This window comes from Cinclus cinclus, chromosome 4 (genome assembly GCF_963662255.1).
Source record: "Cinclus cinclus chromosome 4, bCinCin1.1, whole genome shotgun sequence".
In the NCBI taxonomy this organism is placed as follows: domain Eukaryota; kingdom Metazoa; phylum Chordata; class Aves; order Passeriformes; family Cinclidae; genus Cinclus; species Cinclus cinclus.
Window position 1 is genome coordinate 25,801,519 of NC_085049.1, and position 27,631 is coordinate 25,829,149.

The 27,631-nt window shown below is 43.9% G+C and overlaps 1 protein-coding gene across 2 annotated transcripts in view; it reads right to left on the reverse strand.

Annotated features, from left to right (window-relative positions):
• The window catches only part of STK38L (serine/threonine kinase 38 like), a 45,378-nt gene extending 18,069 nt beyond the window's left edge, over nucleotides 1–27,309 (reverse strand). For both annotated transcript variants that reach the window (XM_062491826.1, XM_062491827.1), the window contains exons 1-2: nucleotides 27,292–27,309; nucleotides 177–321 (exon numbers count right to left, since the gene is read on the reverse strand). In XM_062491826.1, coding sequence (XP_062347810.1) covers nucleotides 177–310 — 134 coding nt within the window. In that variant the 5' untranslated portion in view covers nucleotides 311–321; nucleotides 27,292–27,309. The remainder of the gene's footprint in view (nucleotides 1–176; nucleotides 322–27,291) is intronic.
• Between the last annotated feature and the right edge of the window lie 322 nt (nucleotides 27,310–27,631).

The following is a 27,631-nucleotide window of genomic DNA, read 5'->3' on the forward strand; positions in this document are numbered from 1 at the left end:
GGCACGTTCACAGGTCCCCCCAAAAGACAGTCTGTGCCCCTGTGAAGGCAAGCATTCGCTTCCTGCCACCACATACAGAAAAATTTCCCAGAGCTGTCCCATCCCTGGGGATTGAAGTGCTCTTGAACAAACACCAAGAAAAGCTGCAGAGGGGTGAGAGGAAGCAGAGGCAGCACCTGGTTTCCCTCTCCTCGTGCTGTATAATGAGGTTGCTGTAGAAGTTCTCCAGTGTCAGTTTGGCCACCGTCACTCTCTCCCGGGTGTGGTTACTCATGGGAAAGGATGTTGTAGTCCCTGCAGTCATCGCCATGGTAACATGTACTGAAACAGAGCAGGTCAAATCATTACTCACTTCAAAAGGAAAATTAAAAATCTATATATTCCTCTTTCCCACTTTCCATATCCAAATTCTCAGGCACTCTAGAATTCACAGTAAAGGCACTGTTCTTTAGATGTAAGAAACTCTATTAAAAGCTGCCTTATAAAATTATCCCAAGATAGCAGGAGGACGTGCTACCCACTCTCTAAAAAATAACAACATGTTGGCAAAACAGAGTGAATCATAGCAGAGAGCACTGCATGGTCTGGGCAGCTCACCCAGCTGTGCTTGTCCACAAATAAGGAAAATGTCCCTCTGGAAGACCTGGGCCCAGCCTGGGGGAGAAAAAAAGGAAAAGGCAAAGGAGAGAGAAGGATCAGGCAGCTCTCAGAGCTGGACTTGTCACAACTCTCTGACAATTTCAGATTCCAAATATTCTAGATGCTAAAACAAAGGATGGGATAAAATGAGACAGCAAATGAACCAAAGCCCTAACGCCAGTCCAGAGGAGAAATTATTTCAAGGGTAAAAGATAACAATGAAAAATATTTTAATTTTAAAGCTGCTCCACAAAGTTACATGTGGCCAGGTGGTATTTATGGCTTAGGACACATGGTCACTGGACACCTAAAAACTGAGAAGAAAGAAGAAAGAAAGAAAGAAAGCAGAAAGGCTGCTCTCCCTGAGGGCTTTCATCCTGAACCCAAAGAACTTGGATGTACTGGAACAACACTTTTTAACACTGGAAAAAGACATCTCAGGGCAGCTCAGAATGCCCTGCAGCTAATCCAGGAAAGTCAGGGAGATGAAAAAAAAAACAAAACAAAAACCAAAAAACCCACAGTTTGTTCTAAGATTTATGCCCTACCTGAAAGTGGGTTGAGGCACTATAGGAGAGCCTCATGGAAGAAAAGCAGCATCTCAGCCCCACTCTCATTTGGTCAGGTTGGTCTGAGGTTAGTTTTGGAAAATTACACGTCACAGAACCATGGAATGGCCTGGGTTGGAAGGGACCTCAAATACCTTGCTCATCTACCCCCCTGCCATGGGCAGGAACACCTGCCACTATCCCAGATTGCTCAGAGCCCCATCCAGCCTGGCCCTGGACACTTCAAGAGATGGGGCAGCCACAGCTTCTCTGGGCAACCTGTGCCAGGGTCTCACCACCCTCAGAAAAACAAAGAAAAACAAACTTCTTCCCAATATCCAATCTAACCCTGCTCTCCGTCAGTGTCAGTGAAGCCATTCCCCCTTGTCCTGTCACTCCAGGCCCTTGTCAAGAGCCTCTCTCCATCTATCCTGTGGGCTCCCTTCAGGCATTGGGATTCCTCTTTATTATTTATTTAATCCTTCAATTTCACCAGAGGATTGTGCAGAAGACAAATCTCGAATTAGGATTAATTTAAGCAGATCCTAACAGCTTTTAAGGAGAGCTGATTAGGGGTTTCATATCTAAGAAAACTTGCACGTCCACACTGGGTCAGGAGGATGGCTGAACTCTGCTCCAGGCTCTTTGTTTTGAGTCAGCCTGCAGCACTCAGAGGGTGGGATTTTATCCTGTGGATTTTTCATGGGATCTGATGTGACAATAGGCTATTTGTTGCCAGAAATGCAGCTGCTGTGTCACAAATAAAGGCATTTTATAGCATCATGTAGATATTATTTTAGCTGGTTATTTTGAAGTGTACAAGACACCAGAATTCTGAGAATAAAAATATATCTCTCCATAAAGGCACAAAGAGGTTTTAATAGCACTACAGCTGCTTCAAAGTGATGCCAATATTTCTATTTTTTAATCAATCTTATCTCCTTCAGTTTTCTACTAAAGAAAGATGAGAGCTGTAAATTCTTAGTAGTGTTTACTAAAAATTAGGCAGTTCTATTCTTCACACAGAGACATCCCCATGCTGGACACGTCTCTAAAAGCCAGGAGAACTTAGCACGGGTCTCACTGTTGTGTTTATTGTACAATTTTAGACTTTTTCCCTCAACAGGTGGGAAAAGATAAATACAAAACCATTGATAAGAACAAATCAAACAGAGCAACTGCTGACCACACACAAGCATCTGTGATTAAGTTATTTCAAGAAATGACCTAACAGAGCAAAAACCTGCCTTCTGATAATCTTGGAACATGAGGATAGAGCAGCATTAACCCAGGCTTGAAATGGATTAACCTTTACTTAAGGTATAGCAGGCACACTCTCATACCAGATATTTCTCCTTTGCAGATCTTGTATTCCTGGTAGGATAAAACAACACTGCAACTTCATTTCCTGTTCATTTGTTTTCTCCATGCTCACAAATGCAGGCACTGCCAGACAGCAAATCCAATTCACTGGACTTTATTAAACTTGTAAAAAGGAGATTGCAGCTCCAGCACTGGCACCCCACACTATCAACAGCAGGGCTAACCCTCTTGTGCTTCACAAGGAGGGAAATACAGATGAGTGTCCCCAGTTAGCTCTACCACTGTGGGGAAAACACCAAGCAAAACCACCACAAAGAAAATATTTGTAAAACCAAGAGATGCCTTAAGCTCTCCCGAGTCCCCAGAGTAAACAAAAAAGAACACAGACCTGGCAGGAGGTGCAAGATATCCCACAAAATCCTATGTGAACTCACAGCTGAGAGAACCTCTTCAGCTTTTTTCCTCCTGTGTCTCTGCTTTCACTAACAAGCCTTCAAACACAGCACAAATACACATCCCAGAAAAATATTCAGCTGGGAGTCACCAAGTACAGTCCTTAAGCATGACCTTTAAAAACAAATGATGCAGAGGGATATGGGGGGGGGAAGGGGGGGAAAGGAAGGAGCTCCAAAATAGGACCTTTTATTGACAGCACACTACTTGTACTGACCTCACCACATTAACGGGAATGCTTTGAAAAGGTGCCACCCATAATTCTTGGAAATGCCCTCAAAAGCCTACTAGTTCACCCAAATTCATGCCACTTCCATAATGGAACCATTCCACTCCTGCTGGATCACCAGAATTGCTTTAGGCTCCCTGGACCATGAAGAAGGTTATATTCAACCAGCTGGTCACATTTAGCCAGAACTCCTCTGGCCGACAAGGATCGCTCTGAAGGGCCTGGAATATCCCCAAGTGTGAGGAAGAAAGACATCAAAAGGATGTAATGGACAGGAGCCACTGAGCCCACGGGACCATGGCTGGAGCTGCCAGGAGCAGGGATGCCATATGTGCTGCCTGGCCCAGGAAATGAGCCCATGCCTCCCGCAGGGATGGCCGAAATCCCAGCCTGAGCTCTCCTGATGCCTGCTCGGCACCTGCAGCACAGGGATAGGAGTTATGCATGTGCAGCAGCCGGGGAAAATCTTGCCACCAGAGGCAGGAGGAAGAACAGCACAGTGGGGAGGAGAGGAGGGGTGTTCCCAAAGGATTAGGGAGAGCAGGGAACAGCTACAGAAAGGGAAGAGCAGCCAAACGTTACTGAACTGGAGTTTTCAAGACAATTCTCCAACCAAGTCTCTCCTGATCCATCACTGAATAGAATATGCCAGTTGGAAGGGTCCTCTCCCTCCTGGTGGGAAAGTGTTGCCTAGGCAGAGCACACATTTGACCTTTCTGCTCCTAGATCTTTCCTGATTGGGAAGCAGAGAAAGGCCAAGCAGCACTGACTACAACTTCAATCTGCACTCTCATTTGTCACAACAGCTCTAAATCAAACTCTGCATCTGTTTGCCTGGAGCTTCCACCATTTAAACCCCTACACCCAGATTCTGCTACACCAGTGGGACCTCCAAACCCCACATCCTCTCTGGGGCACCTCTTGGCAGCTCCCACTGCCTGCCATTAATATTTTTATTAAACTATTGGAATAAGTATCCTGTTAATGAGTGCAAAAAGCACAGAGGCATCCAATCCCACTTGCTGCAGCAGCTCTAAAGAGGAGAGGTGGAAGAAATCAAAGCAAATGGAGCTTTGCCCTGAAACACAGCACTTTGTGGGATCAGTTTCTAACCAGAAAGGGATAAGAAGATAGAATCCAAGTCTCCTGCACAGCTGTGTCATTAAGAAAAGGCACAGGATACATCAAATCAGGCTGGATCTATACTATCAAACTAATCTGAACCTAAGACACACAATGGAAACATTTTTTTTTTTTTAAGCCATGTGTGGAGTACAGTTATACAGTAGCCCCAGAATAAATTTACTCAGGACTCAGTAAATATTTAAGTTAGGGAGCAAACCCCACATCCAATTTTGCAAGAGAGAAAAACACCTTTTTTCCACGTGACAGAAGGCTGCTGCCAGGTATCCCATTTGGATTTACAATGTCAAGCTACACACATGTTCAGCAGGACAGGGAAGAGCAATCCTCCCTCCAAAATGACATCAATTCACTGAAAGACTGATAATTTTAATTTATCCACCCAAGCATACCCCTAAAGCCCAGCCGTTAGGAAGTTTGCTATTACAGTAAAAACTGCCAAGTTCATGAAGTTTCCATTTAACAATCCCAGAGAATTTGCCTCTTGAATAAAAGCCTCTGGATAAGGCAGATACTGAAACATATTTTTGCCTTTCAAAATTCCCATTGTTTCAGCATGACATTGAACTTGCTCCTGAAAATGAAATATACAAATGGCATTTTTCAAGAATTAGGAAGTAAAAGAGAAAGGAGAGACGAAGCAAACACATAGAGCACAATAAAGTGGGTACCTTCAGAAATTCCAGCTGCCACCACTGTGCCCAGAGCTGGGGCTCTTCTGGGTGAGAAATGAGAGCACACTTTGGCTCCCTTCCAGACACAGCCCAGCAACTCACCAAGCTGGGCAGTAAAACCCACGGCTGACAAGGATTATATCAAAAAAATGACAAGGATTATATTTAAAAAACGAAGTGCTATCTAGGAAAGCAGCACGGATACGGCAAAGCTTCAAGCACAAGTGCCAGCCCTGCAGTCTCTGAATTGTTTGAATTCTCCTGAAGAGAGACAGGATATATATAAAACTGAAAAAAAACTAACCCACCATACACAAATAACAGCATGATTCACAACAAGGGGCAGTGGGCAGGGCCAGACAAATAAAAAAAACCACCCAAGGCTCAGCAGGATGACGTGGTGAGATGTACTTGGAGCACCTTCTGAGATGCGCAGCCATACGTGGGGTGAGCAAACAGGGAGCAAAAATAAAAATGCTGTACAACAGCTGATAGTCCCAGTGAGGGAACAGAAGGAGAAAGAGCTACCAGCCCAGAGGGAAAATTACTTTTTGCACTAGTTTCTGCTAGCACAGGTTTGGCAACTGTGCTGTGCATATTTTCACCATCCAGTTGTTTATGCTGAACCTCCTCCTGCTGAGGATCACAGAATGGCCTTGGCTGGAAGGGACCTTAAAGAGCATCCAGGTTCAACCCCCTGCCACAGGCAGACACCTTCCACTATCCCAGCTTGTTCCAAGCTCCGTTCAACCTAGAACACTACCAGGGATCCAGAGGCAGCCACAGCTGCTCTGGGCAACCTGTGCCAGGGCCTCCCTCACAGGGAACAATCTAACCCTGCTTTCCATCACTTTGGAGCCATTGCCTCTTGTCCTGTCACTCCAGGCCCTTGTCAAGAGTCTCTCTCCACCTTTCCTGTGGGCTCCCTTCAGGCACTGGAAGGCCACAGTGAGGTTACCCCAAAGCCTTCTCCTTTCCATGCTGAACAATCCCAATTCCCTCAGCCTTTCCTCCCAGCAGAGCTGCTCCATCCCTCTGATCCCTTGGTGTCCCTGCTCTGGGCTGGCTCCAGCAGCTCCCTGTCCCTTCCTGTGCTGGGATCCCAGGGCTGGATGCAGCCCTGCAGGGGGGCCTCAGCAGAGTGGGCCAAATCCCCCCTCCCCTACTGCCCTGGGGCTCTGGGTGCAGCCCAGCACAGGGGATTCTGGCTTCTTTTTCTACAGCCCACTTTAAATCCAATTCCAAAGCTTTTGATTAACCTCCAGACACACCCAAAACTTGACAGGACCCTGAAGTCTCCAAGCAGCAAGCTGACAAGAGAACTGCACTAGTCCCCTCTATGACAGTCACGGGCCAGTATTTTTCAATTCTTGGTGTATGGTCTTACTATTTGTATTATTTCTAAATACAGCTTTCTGTGCTTCACCTTGTCCAAAGTTCACTCATGTCAACAAAAAAACCTCTTCAGCTCAATAGGTTTTGACCTAACAGTCCCAATTCCAGCTTTGGGATGATGCTAGCTGCTGTTACTGAGGTTCATAATTATCACATCAGCATGTTTGCCAAGCACTGCTCTGGGGTATATTTCAGACAGAAAAATAAATATTCTGTTCCTCCATAATTCATGGTGATATTCCTGAAAACATTCACAAGCCCGTTTTATTTTATCTGCTACCTAAAGGAAGCAACATTCCCAGCCAGATAAAACAAATAAGATATTTCACATGCCGATTCTTCTTCAACATTATTGCCATGACCAGATCCTTCTGACACCTTTCAGATTTTACAACAGTCTTCCATTGGGAAGGGAAAGTGAAATAAGACTGCAACATGGCATCATTGACACATCAGAATTTAATTTACCTTGTTTATTTACTTCATCTCCTTCAGCTTTCCTTCCCCAAGGTGCATTATGGTTGAGTAAGTTTTGTTACTTTAAAGTTACAGAATTAATTATATTTGTTCTATTTAAAGCATCACTAAGAAACCAAGTAAAATCAGCCCCATTGGAACAGGCTTTGCTATTTAAAAGCCAAGTATGTTCAAATGTTTTAGCCATTTTCAGTTGTTCTTCTCCCATAGGGCATCTGGGTGAGGTGCCCGTTATAGTCCCAGCTAAAAGCAGAAAGTGCTCCATGACTCCTGAACCAAAAGGAGTGGACACTCCCAGTGCCTGATCCCCAGGGCTGTGAGAAAACCCTGGTGAGGCACTGCCTGGAACACGAGACTTGGGATGCAAGCACTGCACGAGTACTGCAGCCACTGTGGTGATGGCAATGATGACACCAGGGAAATCTGGGGGACAGCAAGACCCAAAGAACATTTTGGAGTGTCAGCAGACAGCTCCAATAGGCCCCCTAAACCCCAGAAGACCTTAATGCACCCCAAAAAGATACCTTCAAGGTGAAGGAAGGTACTTTCCTGCCTTAAGGTAGATTCCTAAACCTAAAAACATTCCAAAATAGCAGCGTGGGGCTCTGATTAGAGCAGGCGAAAAATCCCTCTGCCAAACAGCAGGAACCCCTCCCAGCCCAGGCCAGGGCTGTGCGTGTGCTGTAAGCTGGCATGAGCCAGGACTGTTTCCAAAAGGAGCCATCCCATTTTCCATCCAACCATCTGTTTGTTTCCCTCCTGCTGCTGCTCTGTACTTTGTGCCAGCACAAGAAGCTGCATGACCCACAATGAGGAACCATTACCAGGTTGAAATAAATTCTATTTAAAATAGTTTGGGTGAGGCTGGTTTCACCTGCATGGATTTTCACTGGCCTCCCTGCCCCAGGCTGAGCTCTTTTGGTCCTTCCCATGGAGTCAGTCCAAACACGGAAAACACGTGGGCAAGGCCTCCTCATCTTTTAATTTGGCTCACAGAAATTAATCTTGGAAATCATTCCAACACACCCACAGTAATGATAAGGAAATATTTCCTAATATGGAATAAAAACTGAATATTGGAGTTGTGCTGCACTCCAGGATTTCCTGCAATTCAACACAGCTGAGCAGCAGAAGTCTCCCATGAACAGCGGCTGAGATTCTGCTCTCTGCTGCTTTCAACAAGCAGTGAGTGCAAATTCATCTCCCTGACAGGAAAAGGTACAGCCTGAAACTATGTATGGGTACACAGGAGTATACAGGTGAATATATGCATAAACTTAGTCTACCTACACCTATGTAAGATCCATAATCTATGTTTATTTCCCTTGAGAGGTAATCTTTTGTCCATTTCAAGTAGCAAAGAAATTTGATCCAAACGTCATAACCTTGGCTTTCACAAACAATGGGAGACTGGCCATCTAAAGTTTAGAAAAGCAAATCCACTAAAAAGGTCATTTCCATCTCAGCTCCACTTGCCTCAGCCTTTGGTGCTACAATTGCATTCTTTAAGCTCTACTGTCAGTAGCTCTGTCCTAAAGTGAGGAGCACATTGAGACATTCTGTACTTAAAACACTCAGCACTGAAGGATATGCAATTACTTACCAAAATCTTCCTGAGCTCAGTTCTTTCAAATAACTCATTTTATTTTCTTTACTTCATAAGAAAAAACTAGCCATTAGAGTTTAGCAGTACCCACTCAAACTGCCTCAGTGTGCATGTGTGTGTGGCTGTGGGCAGGACTCCCCCAACTCACCCCAACCTCACAGACAGACAGGACACACAGGGGTTGTACCTCTGCTCCACCAGTGAGGATGGAGGGCTAGAGCCAGGAACAGGAAGCAAACAGAGGTGCTGGTGTCTCCACACACTGCTGTCTTCCAAGGAGTGCTCCAAGTGGGAGGTCAGCTCAGGACAACACTCTGCATGACTAAATGAAGCATGAGATGTGATGAGGGAACCAGACCTGCAGTCCCAAGCAGCCACTCCTTTCTTCCAGTGTTTACCACTGGGTGCATTTTAATTTCCAGGGGACAAGAGAAATCAGTAGCTTGCTGGAAGGCCAACAGTGCTATGCAGTGAAACAGCACTCCACAGCCTGCTTCACCTCACTTGTATCTGTCCTTTCTCCTGATTCTCCCCAAATTTCACAGCACTACTCTCTCAGAAGCATCTTAAAACAGGAAGCTCTTCTGTTTACTGGAGTAATTGCATTCCTGTGCACATAAGCATTTTCACAGCTTTTAGCAGGTACTTGCACCCAGGCATAAGAAAACATTGTTTTAAGACCTGTTAAATTAACTGGCATAAAAAAGAGCATGTGCTAAATATCTTGCTGCAATGTTTTGGATCATTAAATAATTACAAACAGAGCAAGGTCAACAATGATAAATCTGCTTCCTCCTCATTTACTGGTTTTCTGGATAAAGTCCTACTCTAAAACATGTACAACTGTCCAAAGGTAACACTGAGACACAGGGAATTTCTCTACATCTTTTGTGACTAAGAGGCACAAGTTAGGACAGACACAATGAGTAGCAAAAAAGCTTCTAACACAGCACCAGTACAAGTTTCAGGGAAACTGTATTACATTTTCAGATGTCATCCAAGAAGCTCTACTCTTAAGATTTTAGATATTTTGAAAAGCCCCTCTACTTCCTAAGGAGCCTGCCTAGGGAAGCAGGACCTTTAGGAATTAGGAGGGATTCTTGCACTGAAGAATACTGGAGAAGGCACCAAGTTTGCTTTTCTTTTTCACTCATGTATGTTCAAATCCCTGACTCTTGCCAGACTCTTTTTAGATCACATCGATCAAATTAAGTAATTACACATGATAAGTCTGTGCCAGCAAAGGAGCTGACTGCTAAATGAGATGCAGAACATCACTGCCCAGCCATGGCCTGTTCAGTGCCTCCAGTCAGGGTTAATGAGCACAACAGATCCCTCTGGGCCTGCAAAACTAAACGCAGGTAGTGTCTGTTGTCAGTGTACACAACACTGAAGAGCAGATGTTTGCCCATTCAAATCCCACTACAGCACTTCATTCCTTTAACTGGGATATTTGGAGCAGCAGACAGCTGCTGGCACATGAAGCAGACTAACTTGGTGAGGCCTGGAGATAAAGAGATGTGTGTGGTTTCTTGACATAAGAGAGGAGCACATGGTACCATCCTTCCTGGTGCCTGGAGCTAGGAAGCAGATTTGGAAAGGTGAGGATGGAGCTGAGCCATACTCTAACCACCAAATCACCGGCACCAGAAGTGGAGAATGAAGCATTATCGCATAAAGGAACCATAATGACAAACCCTAATCCCCACAGTGATAATAAGGATAACTGAGAAGAGAAAGCTTTACCACTGTGCCTTATTATCAAACTGGTTTAGGGGAGAAAAGGCAATACAACTGCAGCCTTGTATTCAACATTTCTATCACACTGAGAATGTACGTACCACAAACAGACAGCAAGTGAGTAGCTGGGGCTTACCCTTCTGAGATTTAGAGGTTTAGGCAGAGATGAAACAGCTCTTGCAAGGCAGACTGCCTCGTGAAATCTGAGCGACTTCCTGCAGCCTTTCCTTCACATCCCAACTGCTCATCTCCTCCAGGGCTGAAGGGCACCAGGAATGCTTTGCTATGACAGTCTGTGTGTCTACATGATCCCTTCTACATAACTGCATATTCACCCTTCTAGGAAGAGAAGGGAAAAACAAAAAAGGAGTTGCATGTAGGTGAAAGATGATGAGGTTTGTGGTGGGCATTAGCTCCCTGTGAGTAGTAACTCTCCAGCCTTGGCCTGGGAAAGTTCACTCAGAATGGGTGCCTTCATTTAAATAATCTCAGATATTTGACTCTATTATCTGGTTTCCAAGTTAAAGAGAAGCAAACCAGGGTGTGGATAAAAGCTCTGGGTATATCCAGCTGCAAGGGAGGAAGAGGGGAAAGGAACAGAAGAGATCTGCTTAAGTTTCTACAAGATATTAAGGCTGCATGTTAAATATGCATGACAGGGTAAATTTCCAGATTAAAAATAAATAAAAATTTAAAGAGCCCAGTTTCCTATGCTTTCAAGATGAAATAGATTATGGCAAGAAAAGCAGAAAAAGATGACAAATTCTCAGTAAGCAAGCCTTTCTCACAATGGAAGCCCTCAGAACAGAAAGCCTTGGAGCATGTCCTGAGGGCAAAGCACTCTCTTGACTGAGAAAAGGAGCAGGACTCATCAGTAAAAGAAGGACTCTTCATGGAGCAGGAATCACCTCAAGCAAAGGAGAAGAAACACTTGTGTTCCTACAGAATGGCTCTCACTGTTCCTTTTCAAGGTGGAAGTCTACTGCCTGTAAGGTGACCAAGTGTCATTGTGCCTCCATTTCTTTATCAGTCAAGTGCAGATAAATACAAGTGGACTTACCTGCAGGAAATCTGAACAGAAATACCAGTTTTGTACAAACAATGGGTCAAGATGGAGACTGGTAGAGTGGCAAATAAAGACAATTTGCAGGCAGTGACCTGAATTGCTTGACAAGTTGCATACAAGCAGCTATTTCCCATAAATAGTAACCAGGGAAAAACCCAAAAAAGCCATAGGAAGAATGAGATCATTTCCACTTTTGAAATATTATTGAACATTAACATTTCCTTATGGGGATGGGCCCTATGCTCAAGGCCCTTATACAGAAAGGACACACACTGCTGCCAACTCCTGCTTCAAGGACTCATCAGAGCAGGTCTACAATTGGTTCTTAGAAAGACAAGTGCCTTCCCCTCCACTGGGCTGATCCTTCAAGTCTCAGCCACACACTCCCACAGTTTGCCTAGCAATGCAGCTACAGGCCAGTTAGGGCAACTCAGCAGCCTGACAAAATTAAGCTACCAACCAGCCCATGCTCTTGTGAAAAGGAGACCACTCTTCCATAAGATCAGCAAATTGGTTTGTCCCATCCTCCAACTCCACAAATTCAGTGAAAGAGAGGCAATTAAATAGGGACAGGCACAGAGGACAAGGGGAACAGCACTGCCCCTTTTACAGGCAGCCAGACTTGGACTATATCCCAGTAGTTTGGATACAGTTACGGCAGTGGGAGGACAGGGCTGTCCCTTTGGACAGAGGCCATCTATGTCAGATTGGGTGCAACAGAAACCCCAGAGCCCCAGAGTGACAGCTGTAACACAAACGTTGACTCTCACCAATGAGTCACATCCCTCTTGCCCCCACTTTGGCTGGCTTTGTTTGGAAATGGGCTGATGGAGAGAGAGCTGTGCAAAGCTCTCAAAACACAGGCTATGACTACTTTCTGACATTCCCTTTACTTCAGGCTGCAACAGTACAGAATACAATCCACTTGACAGAAATGGTCAAGGTGAGGCGAATCATGATGAACAGCTGAGCCCCATCCATGTGCTGTACTCCCCATGGATCACCCCAGTCACATTTATGAAGTCCAGGGTTTGTACCATATGCTGCTCCCTTTTGCCTCGTGAGCTCTCCCATGTTCTGCTCCTGGGGCACTGCTTGGTTCCTGTACACTGGGCAAAGCCAAGCACGGACAGAAAGCTCAAACAGCAATGCCCACCCTGCAGCAGACATAGACACAACCTGTACTTGAATCCAAACAGTTTTATGGTCACTCAAAGACTTAAGGCAATGCCTCCTACCTAACCTATGGGGACATAACAGGAACACCCATTTAGAGGCCCATCCTAATTTCTCATTCATTCCTTAATGCATTTCCTCTCAGTCTATTCAACCATTCTCCAAGAAGAGCTACCAGCTCAGGTATTCCTAACAAAACCTTTAATGGTGACTTCAAGTGGGCAAATCCTGCAAAATAAAACCACATTAAATTGCTGTCATTTGGCAATTATGCAAGCATTGAAGGAGTGTATATCTGGAGTTTTCTGTTTCTAATTGCAGATGATGTATGTACAGAGGAAGGATGCTCTTGTGGCTACAACACAGGAAACTGCATTAAGTAACAGATTATCTGGATTTTATTTTATTTCCTATGTGCAAAAACAAACTATTATACAGAAAGAAAAAGAAAACATATACTTAGGGTGTGCCCCAGTTACCCTACAAGAAAGCAAACATCATTCCTGTAGCCAGCAGGTCATGTTAGGGGGCTTAAGGAGTTCAAAGGCACAAAGGACTGGAGTCTTCAGTATTAAGAAATTACTAATTAATTCTGAAAATTCATTTTTTAACCTAAAACATGAGACATGTGAGCCCTCCTTTGTGTGAGCTGCCCTTTTGAGGACCGCAGCCCAGCACTAATATATATATTGTGGGTCTGGAAGGGTGCGTGGCAAAATAAGCACCGGAGATGGCTTGCACTGTTCCAAAGACAGGGCTGAAATATCACCATGAACTCAGAAACAGGGGGAAAATATATGGAAAAGAGCAACAGGAAGGACCACTGAGTATCAGTGCTCTGCAAGAGGCCAAATTTGGTGATAGCATTTCCAAGCTGAGCTACAACAGCCTTGGAGAAATGCTGCTCTTGCGAGCTCAGCTGAGAGCATTCCTCCAATGACTCCCCAGTGTTTACATATTCTGTTGCTCATATGCAAATAACATTAATCAGCTGCCTTTTAAAGTACTGATAAATAGGAAACCTTTGGAAAGTTTTACAGTTTCCCAGTAAAGCCACACACAGTATCAGGAATGTGGTTTGTCACATTGATATAGCACAGGGTAAGAAAGAGTATGTCCCAGTTTCACAAATCACAAGGAAGTAGCTGATCTGCTCTATTCTCTTCACTTTGGAAAATGTAAGGAGTACCAAAAAATAAAGTAGCCTAATAAAGTAGTATTAGCACAGAATGAAAAACATTTACATCTGTGATTCCTCAGATGATTAATTATTGCTTCAAATGAGCCTTAAAATATATTTTGACTTGTGCTCATTTACAAAATGAAAACCAAGTGAAATCCCTTATTTTAGAACTACCCCTGGCAGTCAGAAAAGGTCTGGGAGAAACTACCACTTGACTGCACAGATTGTGCTCCACTGATACTGAACCCTACCTCCCTAGCCTAGATCCAAAACAAAAAAATAATTTCTCTCCCCACATCCAAGATGGTAACTCAGGGTTGGAAGCAAGATCTGGAGGAGGCTAGTCTACCTTTTTTTTTTGTATTCCCTTAAGTAAAATTTTTCAAATTAAATTATGGAAATTTCAGCAAATCCTGAAAGCACAGGGAAGCTGCTCTGCTGGCAGCCTCCAGGAGGGAAGGTGTGCCCTCCCTCTTCCCAGCATGCCCAAAGATGCAAAGGTCTCTTGAGGCTGCTAGCAAGCCTCAAGCTGCTTTCCTCTCCTCTGGGTTATCCCTCGTGTTAACGCCAGAAAGGATCTCCATCTTGCAATCAACTGGAGCTGGAGGCTTTATTCTGCTTCCCTGTGTCATTTACCTTCCTCCCAGCCCTCAAGCAAATTATGTTTTGCTCCTTTAAAGTATTTTCCAACCAGATCCCCAGGTGCTTTGCAAAACTGAAACATAAAACACCTGATCTTGATAATGCAAGTTGGCAACTGTATCACCTGGACTGAGAAGGAAATGAAGCAAACCCAGACTTCAGTCCCGGCAGAATTTTGAAGGTACACGAGCAAGGGAAGATCCTTGACTCCTAACAAGCATCTGCAGCAGCCTGCAGGGAACAGAGCCCTTCCATTTAGTAGCAGAAATATATCCAAGATAGCAGAGAATCCTAGAGCCATCACAGTTGGGAAAGACCTGCAAGATCAAGCCCAGTCCTTCACCAAACACCACTGCATCAACTCAACCACAGCATTAAGTGCCACCTAAAATTGTTTCTTGAACAATTCCAGGGATGGTTCTCACACACAGTTCTCAAACAATGCAGACAATCTCAGTCTGATTTCAGAAATGCAGAAAGCAAAGCATGACAAAATTAATCACAGTCGCCAAAAAATAAATTAACTCAAAAGTTAACTATGCAGCACCAGTGTCTGAGGCACAAAGAGTAACTTTGCAGAAGCTACCAAAAAACCTGAAGGAAGAGTTGAGACAGAATCAGTGCATTAGTTCTGAATCTCACATTGAGTTTAGTATTACAGTCAGATCAGGTCAGCACTGGGCAAAGACATGCTGCTCCTCTGGCAAGGCTTCACACAGACACACGTTTAAAAAATAAAATGTGTGCACTTCAGGAATATAAAAATGCTTTATGGAATCCTATTTTTAACACTAAATGCCACAATGAACTATGGGAAAATCCAGAATTACAGCAGGAAACAGATGAAAAAGCTCAGTTTACCTGAGCCCAGGGACTCTTCAGAGGTGCAACTGCAGAGGACCACAGGAGCCCTGGGGCTCTCGCAGCTGCTGTTGAGGGAGCACATTCTTCACCCTCCTCTGGAGAAAAAGAAACAGATCCTGACCACGCTGCTGGCAAAACCAAAGGAGGCTGGGAATTCACAAGTTCTTGCCTGCACCTGCAGGGATATTTGACAGAAGTGAACCCACTAGATCAATCCTGTTATTGTTTACATTTCATCTGCCACGGGGAGCTGCTCAGAAATCACACAGCAGTATGAGGCTGTTCACTCGAGACAGCTCAAGTGCAAGTCCACTCAGGCCTTCCCTGCACCCGCATTTTTCTCCATCTTTAATCAATCTTGCAGGAGGCAGAAGCAAACATTTCCTCCCAGTGCTTTTCCAAGTACGCTGACTACCCAGGATGGTTAAGATACCAAACTGCCTCGGATGTACAACTTTTAAACACCCAAGGCCAGGGAGATGAATCCTGTCTGGCATCTGATGCAATGTCAACTCTCATTGTGATGAGAATGAGTCTTTGGATTTAGCAGTTTGCTTCTCCTCAATCTCCAAAACCTCTAACTATTGGCTATGCCTGTAAAAGGTTTCTCAAGCACCTTTAGAGACCCATCCTCAGTGAACAGTCCTACAGTAAATACATTTCACTTTCAGTTATGTTCCAAAAGCCCAATGAATCAAACAATAGGTGGCATTTCTCCTCCCCTCATCCCCACCTGCACCACAAGACACTGGACCCTCCAGCAGAAGAGGGCCAGGCAAGTCTGTAATGTGGATAGGCACAGCTCACACCAAATTTAAGACAATTTCAATCCAACTGTGGCTTGAGCATCTTGTAAATTTTACAGCCTTTAACTCTGCGCACCTCACAGACTGTAAAAATATTCTCCACATAAAGAAAGATGAAGATCTGAAACTCTATATATATAGTGTTTGCCAAAAATACCTCTCTGGAGACGTCGCTTGCCAAATAGGTGCCAAAATTTCAAAGGCTGAACTATTTGAAACGCAATTTATGATTCTTGTGAGGCATGGCTGGCAGGCAGAGATGGCATCTTTCAGCTCCAAGACCTGGTCCAGGCAGTAACTGGAAATAGCTCTTTGGTGGCTTACGTGAAATGAGTCAAGGGACCTCAGTCCAGCTCACAGCAAATTAAGAACCACATCACAAAAGCATCTGTAAGAGTCACTTCCTTTGTTGATAGCATTCTAAAGGCCAAGCACTGAATAAGGTAGGGAAAAAGAATTATCCTCCCTCAAAATAGCCCTCTCCTTCAAAACACAAAGTGTTTTGAATCCAGTATCTTTTGTGAAAACATCCCAGTGCATTTTTACTAAATATGAACTAATCTAAGCACTCCTTTAATACTTGGAACCCAACACTTGACCAGCAGTAAAACCTGCTGGCTTCCAATATGCTAGAACCATGCAAAAGGAGAGCAGGAATATTCCCATCCCACATTCTAACTGCATTTCTTTCTGGAGCCAACAAAAGCTTTAGAGCTCTCAAGTGTTTTTTACAAAAATTAGCATATAAACAGAGGTTCACCTTGAACCAACAACTTCATTTCAAAGAAATCAATAATTTTGTATTTGCCTTGTATCTTGCCAGTAAAAGGGCACAAAGTAAGCAATACAAATTTAGAAAACTAAGTAACAATATTACAGACTCTGCCTTAAGAAAACAAAGTAATTTTAGCTGAATGTGTCACAACACAATTGAGAGCAATAGCTTTGAAAACATCAGTCAATTCAATTAATTAACTGGAACTTTTTGCATTGGGATGGCATGACCTAACAATCTAATCACACAGTATTAGGGGACTGGTCCTGCTCAGTAAATTCAGAGGGGCCAAGTTGAGCAAAAATAATGTGTTTCATTCAGAGATGAAAGCCTTCTAAATTTTGGTGCTTTGTAAACAGCTGCTAAACTGATTGAACGATGCCTGTGAAGTACACAGGGTTAAATGGGGCCAGTACCTCAAAGAGCACCACGTTTCAATATTGAAAAAGCGCTCCTGAAAAACATCTCAGTACATTCATGTCTTCACTCAGCACTTCACAAACTATCCTAAGTATCCACAACAGAGGCAGGATTATTCTTTGTCAGTCCTCTCTCCCTCAAAGTTGATGAGAATTATACTACCAAATTCAATACAGGTAGTATATTTATCCTAAAAAGAGGCTTCTTGATTAGAATTAGCATTGACTGAGGTACCAAAGGAAATCAAGAATTACAAGAAATTCTTAGGTGTTTATTTCATTCACACATTAGTCAATACCATTAATCTGGAAAGCCATTGGAATGCATTCAGTAAAGCTTCCCTAGCTAAATTCTATTTCATTAGAGACCCTACAGTCAGGGTCAAACACAAACTACATTCCTGATCTATCCAAGGAAGGGAAAACTGGAGGGGAAAGCAAAGGCAGGTGCTTGCTATAGCACAGGACAAAAAGCCCCTGTTTCCCTGCCTTGATGTATATCAATACTGGCAGCCTACTTGTGTCACTGACATCATCTTGTGAAACAGGTGCTTTGTTGACAAGATCATCCCCCCCCCCCCTCCCCCCCCCCGAAGAGAAGGAAGCTGCACCCAAAGCACCAATTCAGATGTTCCAGACAGGAGTCTGGTCTTCCATCCAAGACAAATATGGAACTTGAGCTGCATTGCTCTTACTTGGGGTTTAACAGCTTGCAATATCTGAGGAGGATTTACTTTCGGATCCAAGGACAAGGGGGATGGGTTGCCCTTAATTAACCAATCTTTGTGGCAAAACCCAGCCTTGCATTGGCATGCAAGTGAGGGAGGGAAAGCACTTGGATTCCACACTGACATAAGAAAATCTCATCCTGCAACTGCATTCTCCAGCTGCACACAGGCACATGCAGGTTTACTCTCCCCAATGTCCTAAGCAAGGATACAGAAGCTTTTATCTTCTCAGGCTGCACATCTTTAAAGATGACAAGACCATAAGCACTTCAGCAAAAGAACCAAGAAAATTTATCCTCTGGTTCTCAGTCTGAGAAAATTACAGGCATAGAGAAATAAGAGCACTGTCAGGACTAATTTCAAAAATTAGCTTCTACACAGAAAAAAATACAATTAACACTAACAGCTTTCAGTTTCTTGGATTGTTTTTCTTAAAGCAAAACAGTATAAGAAAAACTGTCATTATAATTCTTCTCTTGCAGCCCTTGCTCCCAAAGCAGCACAAGCTCATTCTGTGCCTGGGGGTCAACACCTGAAACTGGACTGAACCATAAACAAAACTGAAATTGGCATTCTAAATATTGTTGCTTGTTTAACAAAAAAAGGCAGAGAGAAAATTATCTAAAACTACTTACCTTTATTTGAGTATAACAATTTCTCCCCCAATTACTTTGTAATTACTTCCTTTCTCTTTTTTGACTTTCCACTATGATTTCAATCCTTTCAAATGCAGTGATCCAAAGTACACATTAAAAAAGTATGTGCATTCATTGTTCATTCCCCAAATGTTCCTTTTGACTGTAAAGATTATTTTACAGAGCAGAAAGTTATTTTGCTACACATAAAAGGGGCAAGCATATTTCCTCTTTGTACCCTCACAAAGGCCAGAGTTTTGCATGTTACTGAGGACCAAAGGTGAAGGCAGCAGCATTTTTGGCAGGCTCCAAGGAACCTGTCTGCAGCAGAGGTGCTCAGCAAAGTTATTCTGTCAGCAGCCAGGCTGCAGCACAAGCTCGTCAGTGCTGTAGGTCAGTGAGTATTCAGACAAGAAATTCTCTCCTCCCTGGTTTTGGTGATACAATGGTTCACCTCTTTCTCCTGAACTCTGAAAGGGATTTGTTTTTCTTTTTTCATGTGCCACTACAAAAGTGGCTTACGTGTCTGAGAGCAAAAGCAAACAGTTCACATGAATCAGGTGCCCTCTTGGATTAAATGGGGCTTAAAGGAATCCAAGTGTGAGCCTAAGACCCTGGAGTTATGAATGAACCCCAGCCACCAGAGACAATGCTTACAATGCTTTCAGCCTGAACTGGGAGCAGGGAACATGGCAGGTTGTACTCAGATGTCTCCTGAAAAAACAAGTGCTAAGTTCCTTTAGGTCAGCCTGAAGCAGCATCAGCACCAGCGATCCTCATGGAAGGAGCTGGGATTAGAGCTGAAATACTTCACTTAAATATCCACATATTGGTCAAGCCCACTTGACACATCCATGGCCTGAAATTCTCTGCATTGATCATATCAGTATGGCATTCATTTCACACTCCTCATCGAGACAAAGTCCAGATCAAGGCTGGGAAGACAAGAGCACACATCATCACTCCTGTCACAAGAAACTTTTATACAAACTCACTTGCATCTCAATTACATGCCAGTATAACCAACCCTTTTGAAGCACCAGGATTTACCTGCTCAAACTAATCACATTCTAGCTAATCACATTCTAATCCTCACCTGGATACCTCCATACTTCCATACATGACTACCACGCCAGCACAGCTGGAATCCAAAGATTCATCCCACAGATTTGTTCTCCTGTAACGCTACCATAGCTAGATTGCCTCAAATATTGGAGACAACTTTGCACCTGGGGCTCACAGTGACTTCAGTGTGCTCCTTCCTGTTGAAGAAATGGATTAACGCTGCCTGTAAACACTGTTAATTACTGAGAACGAGAACAGTCAAGAACTGGTGCAATGTAAGAAAGGTAAAAAAATTTCCAATTTCTTTGAAGATTTGCCAGCAAAGCTTGACAATTTAAAGTATTCCTCTTTGTTCTTTTCCCTTTATCACTAGCTCATGGGAAAAGGAAAAAGACAAGGAGTAAAGAGAGGAAAAATACCTAACAAGGCAGAAGAATCCGCTTCTGTATTCCCTTCATCTTCCAAACAACTGGTATTGTTTATCCAGATCTCCTTCTCAAATTCTTCCTGCAATTCAATCGCTTACCCGAAGCTATTTCTGAAGATGCTCATTCCTACTACCACAACTCATCATAACTTAGTGATTTCCAGCCTGTGGTCCAGAGGGCTGGGAGGTGGATGATGGGCTGAGAATGTGTTGTGCCTTGACAGCAGTATGGGCCTTATTGTAATTTTGTCCAACTTCAACTTGACTTTGATTTTACAAAGAATAACCAACTTACAGGAGATTATTCCATGTGTTCTTTCACATAATTGTTGCAGGTTTTTGGACTTTTTTTTTTTTTAAGAAGGAAAAAAAAAAAACCTTGGAAAAGTTTCTAATTGCTACTTAAGCAATTGTGCAGTGAGGTCACAATACCCAGACTACAAGTGGGCTAAGATAAGATGCTCAAGTGACACAGACTTTATACGATCTCTCCTTCTCTGTTAAATTAAACACGGAGCAGGAATGTCCATACAATAATTAACCACAAGAGGAACCATCTAAATACACTTCAACATAAAGTGGTCACTTATATTCTTTGTTCACAGGAGATTTGAGAGATGAACTCATGAAGAACTCTTGTTTTAATAAACCTTGATTCTCTACCCTTAGTCACTACTTTTTAAGACTACCTATGGCTGTTAAGATTGCAGAAGGAATAAACAGTAAAACTTTACTAGAAACTGTGCTTACAATACCATCAGGGTTGGTTGGTTTCTCTTCTCTCCTCTCTCCCCAATAAACCTGAATATTAATATTTCCTTTCCTACAGCATTCATGGAAATGGAGATACATACTATAACTAATTTCATGAAGTGAAGGAAATAAACTATCAGCAGACAGATTAGTTTAGCAAGAGAAATTTTCTTTAGGCACAATAAAACTTTTGATTTACACAAGTGAAATATGGCAAGTCAGTCAAAGAACAGCCACCTGCTCAACCAGAGCTCTTTATCACTTTAGTGGAACCAACCAAGCACAAACAAAACTAATAAAAACCAGTGACAAGATGCATGTTAATGACACCAGAAATGATAAAATTCCTTTCTTCCGCCTTATCTTGAAAGTTGGAATTTGCTTTAATGCACTTGACTGCCTTCCAAGACATGCAGCTATAGGATCTGCACCACAAGGTAACCTTACTTCAGAGAACCACAGACTGGTTTGGGCTGGAAGGGACCTTCAAGAGCATCCAATTTCAGCCTCCTGCCTTGGGCAGGGACACGTTCCAGTATCCCAGTTTGCTCAGAGCCATATCCAACCTGACCTAGACCACCTCCAGGGATCCAGGGGCAGCCACAGCTGCTCTGGGCAACCTGATCCAGGGCCTCACCACCCTCACAATCTAAACCTCCTCTGTGTCAGTGTGAAGCCATTCCCCCTTGTCCTGTCACTCCAGGCCCTTGTCAAGAGTCTCTCTCCATCTTTCCTGTGGGCTCCCTTCAGGCACTGGAAGGCCACAATGAGGTCACCTCAAAGCCTTCTCTTCTCCAGACTGAACAATCCCAATTCTCCCAGCCTTTTAAACTAACTTGCTAAGTCTCACCAAGAGTATTTGCTATACCAGTGTCTGATAAGCAACAGCCTTTACTCCACTAAATGGGAACGTGCTTTACCAGCTGCCTGTTACCTATCTGCACCAGCCATGGCTCTCACTGCTGAATGACCACATGCCACAGAGAACCTCATATGCTGAACACAAAACTCCCTTATAGCTCCAGATTATACAGCTTGTTAAATTCTACTTTTAAATAGTGTTAAACAGACGTCATTCTACATATCCAGTTGTTACTGTTAGAAGAAACAGGTACTCCCACTAAATCCTTACCTTGTGATTAAATTTGTTCTCCTTTCCTGCTCTGCAAACACCACAGAGCATAGAACAGAGGAATCTAACTTCAAGAAACAACAGCTGTCTTCAAACAACACAGTCCAATGCTTTTGTCTGGGGAGCTACCAATGTAAGCTCTCCTCTTCATACAGGACTCAGCAGGATAAAAATTAGTGACATTTTAAGTGGAACAATTCTTTCATCATCAGGCTGATATTTGGCTGCCGTTCTGGTTACCTCCCTTATAAGGCACCAGCAAGAGGGAAGGGCAGGGAACACATTATGCAACTGTTCATTGTAAAAAGTAATTAAAACAAATTTTAAGAAATGCCTGTAATAAACATTTTTCCAATATACAGAAGACAAAGGGAGTCTGATGCCATTGGTCTAAGGTCTGCCATTTCTACTTGGCAAATCTGGGAAAAGGGAGTTTCTCCTGAAAGGTAAGGTTTACCTCAGTTTTTATGTGAAAGAGTGGAACACTGAAGACTGTGAACTACCTCTGCCTTCTCCAGAGTCTGGTCCAAGCCTAGCTGATCAGCCAAAGAGACAGCTCTGTACTGGGTAATAAAGGGGCAATACTGGGACACCTGAAACCTGTCCCCTCCTCTGTGCGCAGGTGTGACCCATGGAAATCTAATTCATGCAATTCAAAGTTCAGCTTCAAACAAGGGTAAGGAGATTCTGTGGTGAAGCCATCCATATCTTGGCTGGTTTGTAGACAACAGCCCTCCTGCAGACAAGGAAATGTCCTTTGGAATTCACCTATCAGCTCAGCTGTACATAGGTTTTTACTAGTGAAGTCATAAAAACACTGAGACTTTCTACCCACAGAACAGACTCAAGAGTCTCCAAAGTGCCAGTGATCTGGCAGGAAAAGGCCCCATCTGCCCTTTCTCAGTGATCCTGGAGGAAGTTCATGGCACAGCACAAGCATGCAGAGAAGCTCTCTCCCTCTCTGTTGCATCGGGGACAGGGATATGGTGCCTGTACCACCAGCAGATACACCTGTGCACACACAGCTCCCCACCTGTGACAAGCTGTTCCTGCCAAGCCCCTTTCCTCTGCTGTTTCTGACTTCAGCAGCCATTCAGGGTAGTCAAGTGTCTTACTCAAGTGATGACTTTCATCCCTCCTCACCCCTTGGTTATGTGATGGAAGTTATGACTACTGCCCCTTCCACACACTGCTGCATATGGAAGCTGAGCATCTCTGGTTTGGTGCTACCCAATATCTTCATTTTAAGTGCGACCAACTGATGCACAACTGTGCTCCTCATAAGCATTATTCCACTTCAGTGGCTCATAAAAAGGGCCTTCAACCAAGTACAGCTTTCTGGGAAGGCCAAGTTTTCCAAGTGCTTGTCTAGGAGATGGTCAGCTGGCTTTTGTTTTCCTACCAGGAGATTTAATTGCTAAAATACCTTGGCACATTTCATAAATGCAATGCTTAATGTGACATTACACACAGTGCTCTCAGAACTGTAAATGTCTTTTACAATAAAATCTCTTTATTACACCGAGTAGAAAAAGGTTTCACAACCTTTTATCTGGTCAAAGATAAAAGATTTTTTGTTTCTCCTTCTGTGGAAAGAAATTTAACACAATCCAATACGCCATGGCCTTTGCTAAGACTGGAGCTCCTCTACAGCATGTCAGTGAACACAGGCCCAAACTCTGGAATACAACACACACAGCTAATATAAATTGCAGTACAGTAAGCACTCTTCTTCTCCCATACAGATCTGAGTTATCCCTTGACTTCCTCCCTCCCATTCATTCTGTCACCTTTGATGAAACTCCATCTGTTTGCACAACCGGCACACACCAAACTTTTACTTCATCTTGGCTGTTCCATGTTACTAAAAGGGGAATAGTTGATTTCCTTTTTACTGCTTCAGGACATTCTCAATCTTGTGAAATTCCATAAACTCAAGCTACCATGTTAACCAACCACTACTCCTTTTAATAGTAAAAACATAGACAACTGCTCCTTAGACAATCAAAATCCCCAAGTAGTCGTCTTCCAAATTCTAGCCATCTCTTTCCTTCACATTCTGATCAATTGAAACTCTCATAAAATCATAGGTCAGCTAACAAATTTGAGAGTTTGTAGGTATAAATATTAAAGCCATACAACACAAACTAAGTTTCAAGTCTGCAGTTCAAACCAGAATATGAAATCCAACACCTAAATTACCAAGAAATCAGAAAATCAGATATTTGAAGCATAAAAATTCATGTTCTTTCCTGATCCACCATTTTCCTTTGCTTTTTTCTTCTGTAAAAAGTATTTAATGAGATATCAATGCATGCCTTACAAGATTACCTAATTTCACAAGTAAAGCAGTATTAACAACAACTGCCCATTTTAATCCTTCCCATACTGATCAAATTATTTATGACAAGGACACTGAGTTTTACTTGATCATTTATTTCTTCCCCTACTTCCTGTTTTGTTTTATATGGTTAAGAGGAAAATGTTCTATTACTTCCCTATGCAAATGCAGGAGCAGTGGAACTGCCAGAAGTTATCCTGTAGTTTTGAATTACAGACTTGCAGGATATCCTGCACCAATCAAATTATCAAGTCTGCTCTGCTGCATTTGACAACTAATTTTTGAGTCTTCAAGACAAGTCTCCATCACCTTAAATACAGTTCACTATTTAAATTCATAACACGAAATAAATAGTTCTGATTTCCTATCCCACAATATTAAACTGGCTTACCCCAGCATAACAATTTTTTGCACAACAAAAGCTGTTATTCAATCACCAGACTTTGAAAAACTCTGCACCAACCCATCTCAAAAATTAGTCTCCAGTTATTTATCAAACCCATACTTTCAAGCCACAGCAATGCAATTAGCACTAGTGGCAGGTCTGCTCTAAGTGCAGCTATATGTTGAAATGAGCAACAAGAGAAGATTAAATGATTTTGTGGACAATTATATGTTTGATTTATGTCAACTGCCATTACCCTAAGACACAAAGCCTCTTTCTGGGAGACTAAAAGCAAACCATTTACCATATAATATCAGCTTAGCAGGCTTTGTGCTGATGAATACTGCATTCAGAGAAGCAATTCGTTTCATAGCAATTTCCATATCTACCCTGCATCTCCTGGAATACAAACATCACAACTGACTTCACATTTTAACTAATGCTCAGCTTAAATTTGGTGGGAAGAACAATATTGCTATTGGAATAAACATAGACAAACCAAAAACTGAATCTGTATGGAGAAGATAAGGTTTGAAAGCAAGACAAACCCACTGCCTAGACAGATCCAGTGGACACAGACAGTGACTAAGCCCCTTCTGGTTACCACAGGATTCAAGAGCCATCCCAAACTACACCAGTAACCTAAATGATTTTAAAAAATCCTACCCATCATTCAAACTTTGGGGACAAAAAGACAGATGAGCCAAGGGAGGCTACACAGAATTCCTGAGAAAGAGCAGGTAAGCAAATCCCAGCCATATGCACTGTGCTCCAGTGTGACATCCTATCTTGTTCCAATCCAAGAGAGTCCCACCAGGGACTCTCCCACAGATCAAACCCCCAAAAAGCTCACACAAGCAGGCCCACAACACATCATCTGACAGAAATCCAAAATTTCTGTTCTGGGAACATTCCCTTACCAAGGGGCACGGGCCTGGTCCAAGTCCACTGCAAGTTAATGATGGCATGTGGGTTTGCTGGTTTGTTTGTTTTTTTTTTTTAACACAGACTAACTTTCTGGGGGAAAAAAAGGCAGAAGGAAATAAAGCATGATACCTGTCCTCCGTAAATATTTGTTCCTGAATTCTGCTTAGCTAGTGTTTTGGGATTTGTCTTCCTCGGAGATGTCTGAGAAATAAATGTTTAGAATTTTTTTAAGCTCTGTAAAGCAATAATATTTCAACTGAACATATAGTATGCCATGTACATTATGAAAAACAAATGAGTTCACAGAGCTATGCAAATCTGACTTTTCCTATCCAAGACATTCCTTAACAAAGCCAGGAAAACATGTCTACATATGGCACAGAAGGTAAAACTGCAGCAGTTCTATTGGATACAGTAACAGATTTCTCACATGCAATAGAGGTGCCCACTGATCATCACCTCTCAGGTCAGTAGCCTGTGGGCTCCTATTTCTTTCCACTCTTCAGAGTAAAATTAAAGCTGGTATTCTTTCATTCCTGAAGGATAAGGAATGAAAATAGTCTTTCAGATTCCTGTATATATTCAGGCTCCTTTTATGGAGCAGGCACAACAACTTAGTGAGATTTATTAGCGTTATCAACACTCATAAAAAATACCCCTCTGCTTTAAGTGACATTAAAAAACTGCAATCAAAACACTGAATCAGCACACCTGACAAATCCCAACATCTACAGTCAACAAAAACCCCACTGCTCTCCAAAAAGAAGGTACAAGCAAAACCAATACATCCCACCAAGTAAGACAGAAAACTCCTAAAAAAAGATAATCAAACGCCGACATTGCTTTTGATTCAGAGGCTACAGCAAGGCTCATTTATTTCCAGCCTGGATTTCGCAAGAGAAAGCCAGGTACATCAGCGGAGGCACGCGTGTGAACTTTGCTATTCTAACCCAAGGCGTTCCAGATCAAATAAAACCAAACAAAAACTGCGAGACCTCTGTAAGTTCTTAGCACTTAACTTTTACCTGAGTCAATGAGAATTGTTCAAAGACAAAGAGCACGAGCCGGACAGCCAAACCACGGGGGCATCAATCCCAAACTCCTCCTGCTCGGCAGAAGGTTTGGGATTTGTTCCTCCCTCGAGTGGAAACTTGTGAAGGTTGTTTGCTTTTCTAAGCGCATTTACGGAGATCATTTCGTCCCTTTATTTATTTATTTCTCCAGAGGGCAGGACACCCTTAAGCCCAGAGCCACGTTCTGTAGCACGAGTACAGCCCAGCCCTGACCGTCCCGGGGGGGTCTCCGCACAGCCCCGGCCCCGCTCCCCCGCCGGGCTCACCTGTGTCCCCGCACCGACACCGCCGGCGGCACCTCCGCCTCCCTAGCCGGCGGCAGGGGGACAAGTCACCCCGGGGCAGCGAGACGAGCCACCCCAGGGACTGTGGGACGAGTCACAAGTCACCCCGGGGGCAGGAGGACGAGGCACCCGAGGGGCAGGCGGGCGAACTGGGCAGCCCAGAGCCTACCCCGATCGTCCCCACAGCCGAGGCTGAGGCTGCGCTCCCACAGCCTCCACGGCGATGGCTGCTCCTGCTGCCTCACGGTGCGGGGGGAGGAAAGAGGAAAGGCTGGGGAAGATTCCAAGTCTCCAGCGGCAGCGTGCCAGCGCTGTTTCCGCAGGCAGAGCCGGGGCGGAAGGTGCCCGGTTCCCCTCAGGACCCGGCTCGCCTCAGGACTCACCTCCCGCCCTGTCCGAGCGCGGCGCCGCCCCCGCGCTAATGGCAGCGGGCGGGCCCGCGGCGGGGGCCGATGTTTACTCGCCGGCTCTCGCGAGAGCCGCGCGCCGTCGAGCCCCGCGCCGCCATTGGCCGCGCCCGTCGGCACGCCCCGCCCACATCGCCAAACCCCGCCCACATAGCTCAGCCCCGCCCCTCCGCGCCCGCCCCGCCCCGCGTCCCTCACGGCAGCGTCCCGCCATGGAGCGGGCGGAGAGGGGAGCGCTGGTACGGTGCGGTGCTTCCCCGACCGGAGGGGCTGTCCCAGGGTGCGTGGCGCTGGATTGTGTCCGGACGGTTCTGGA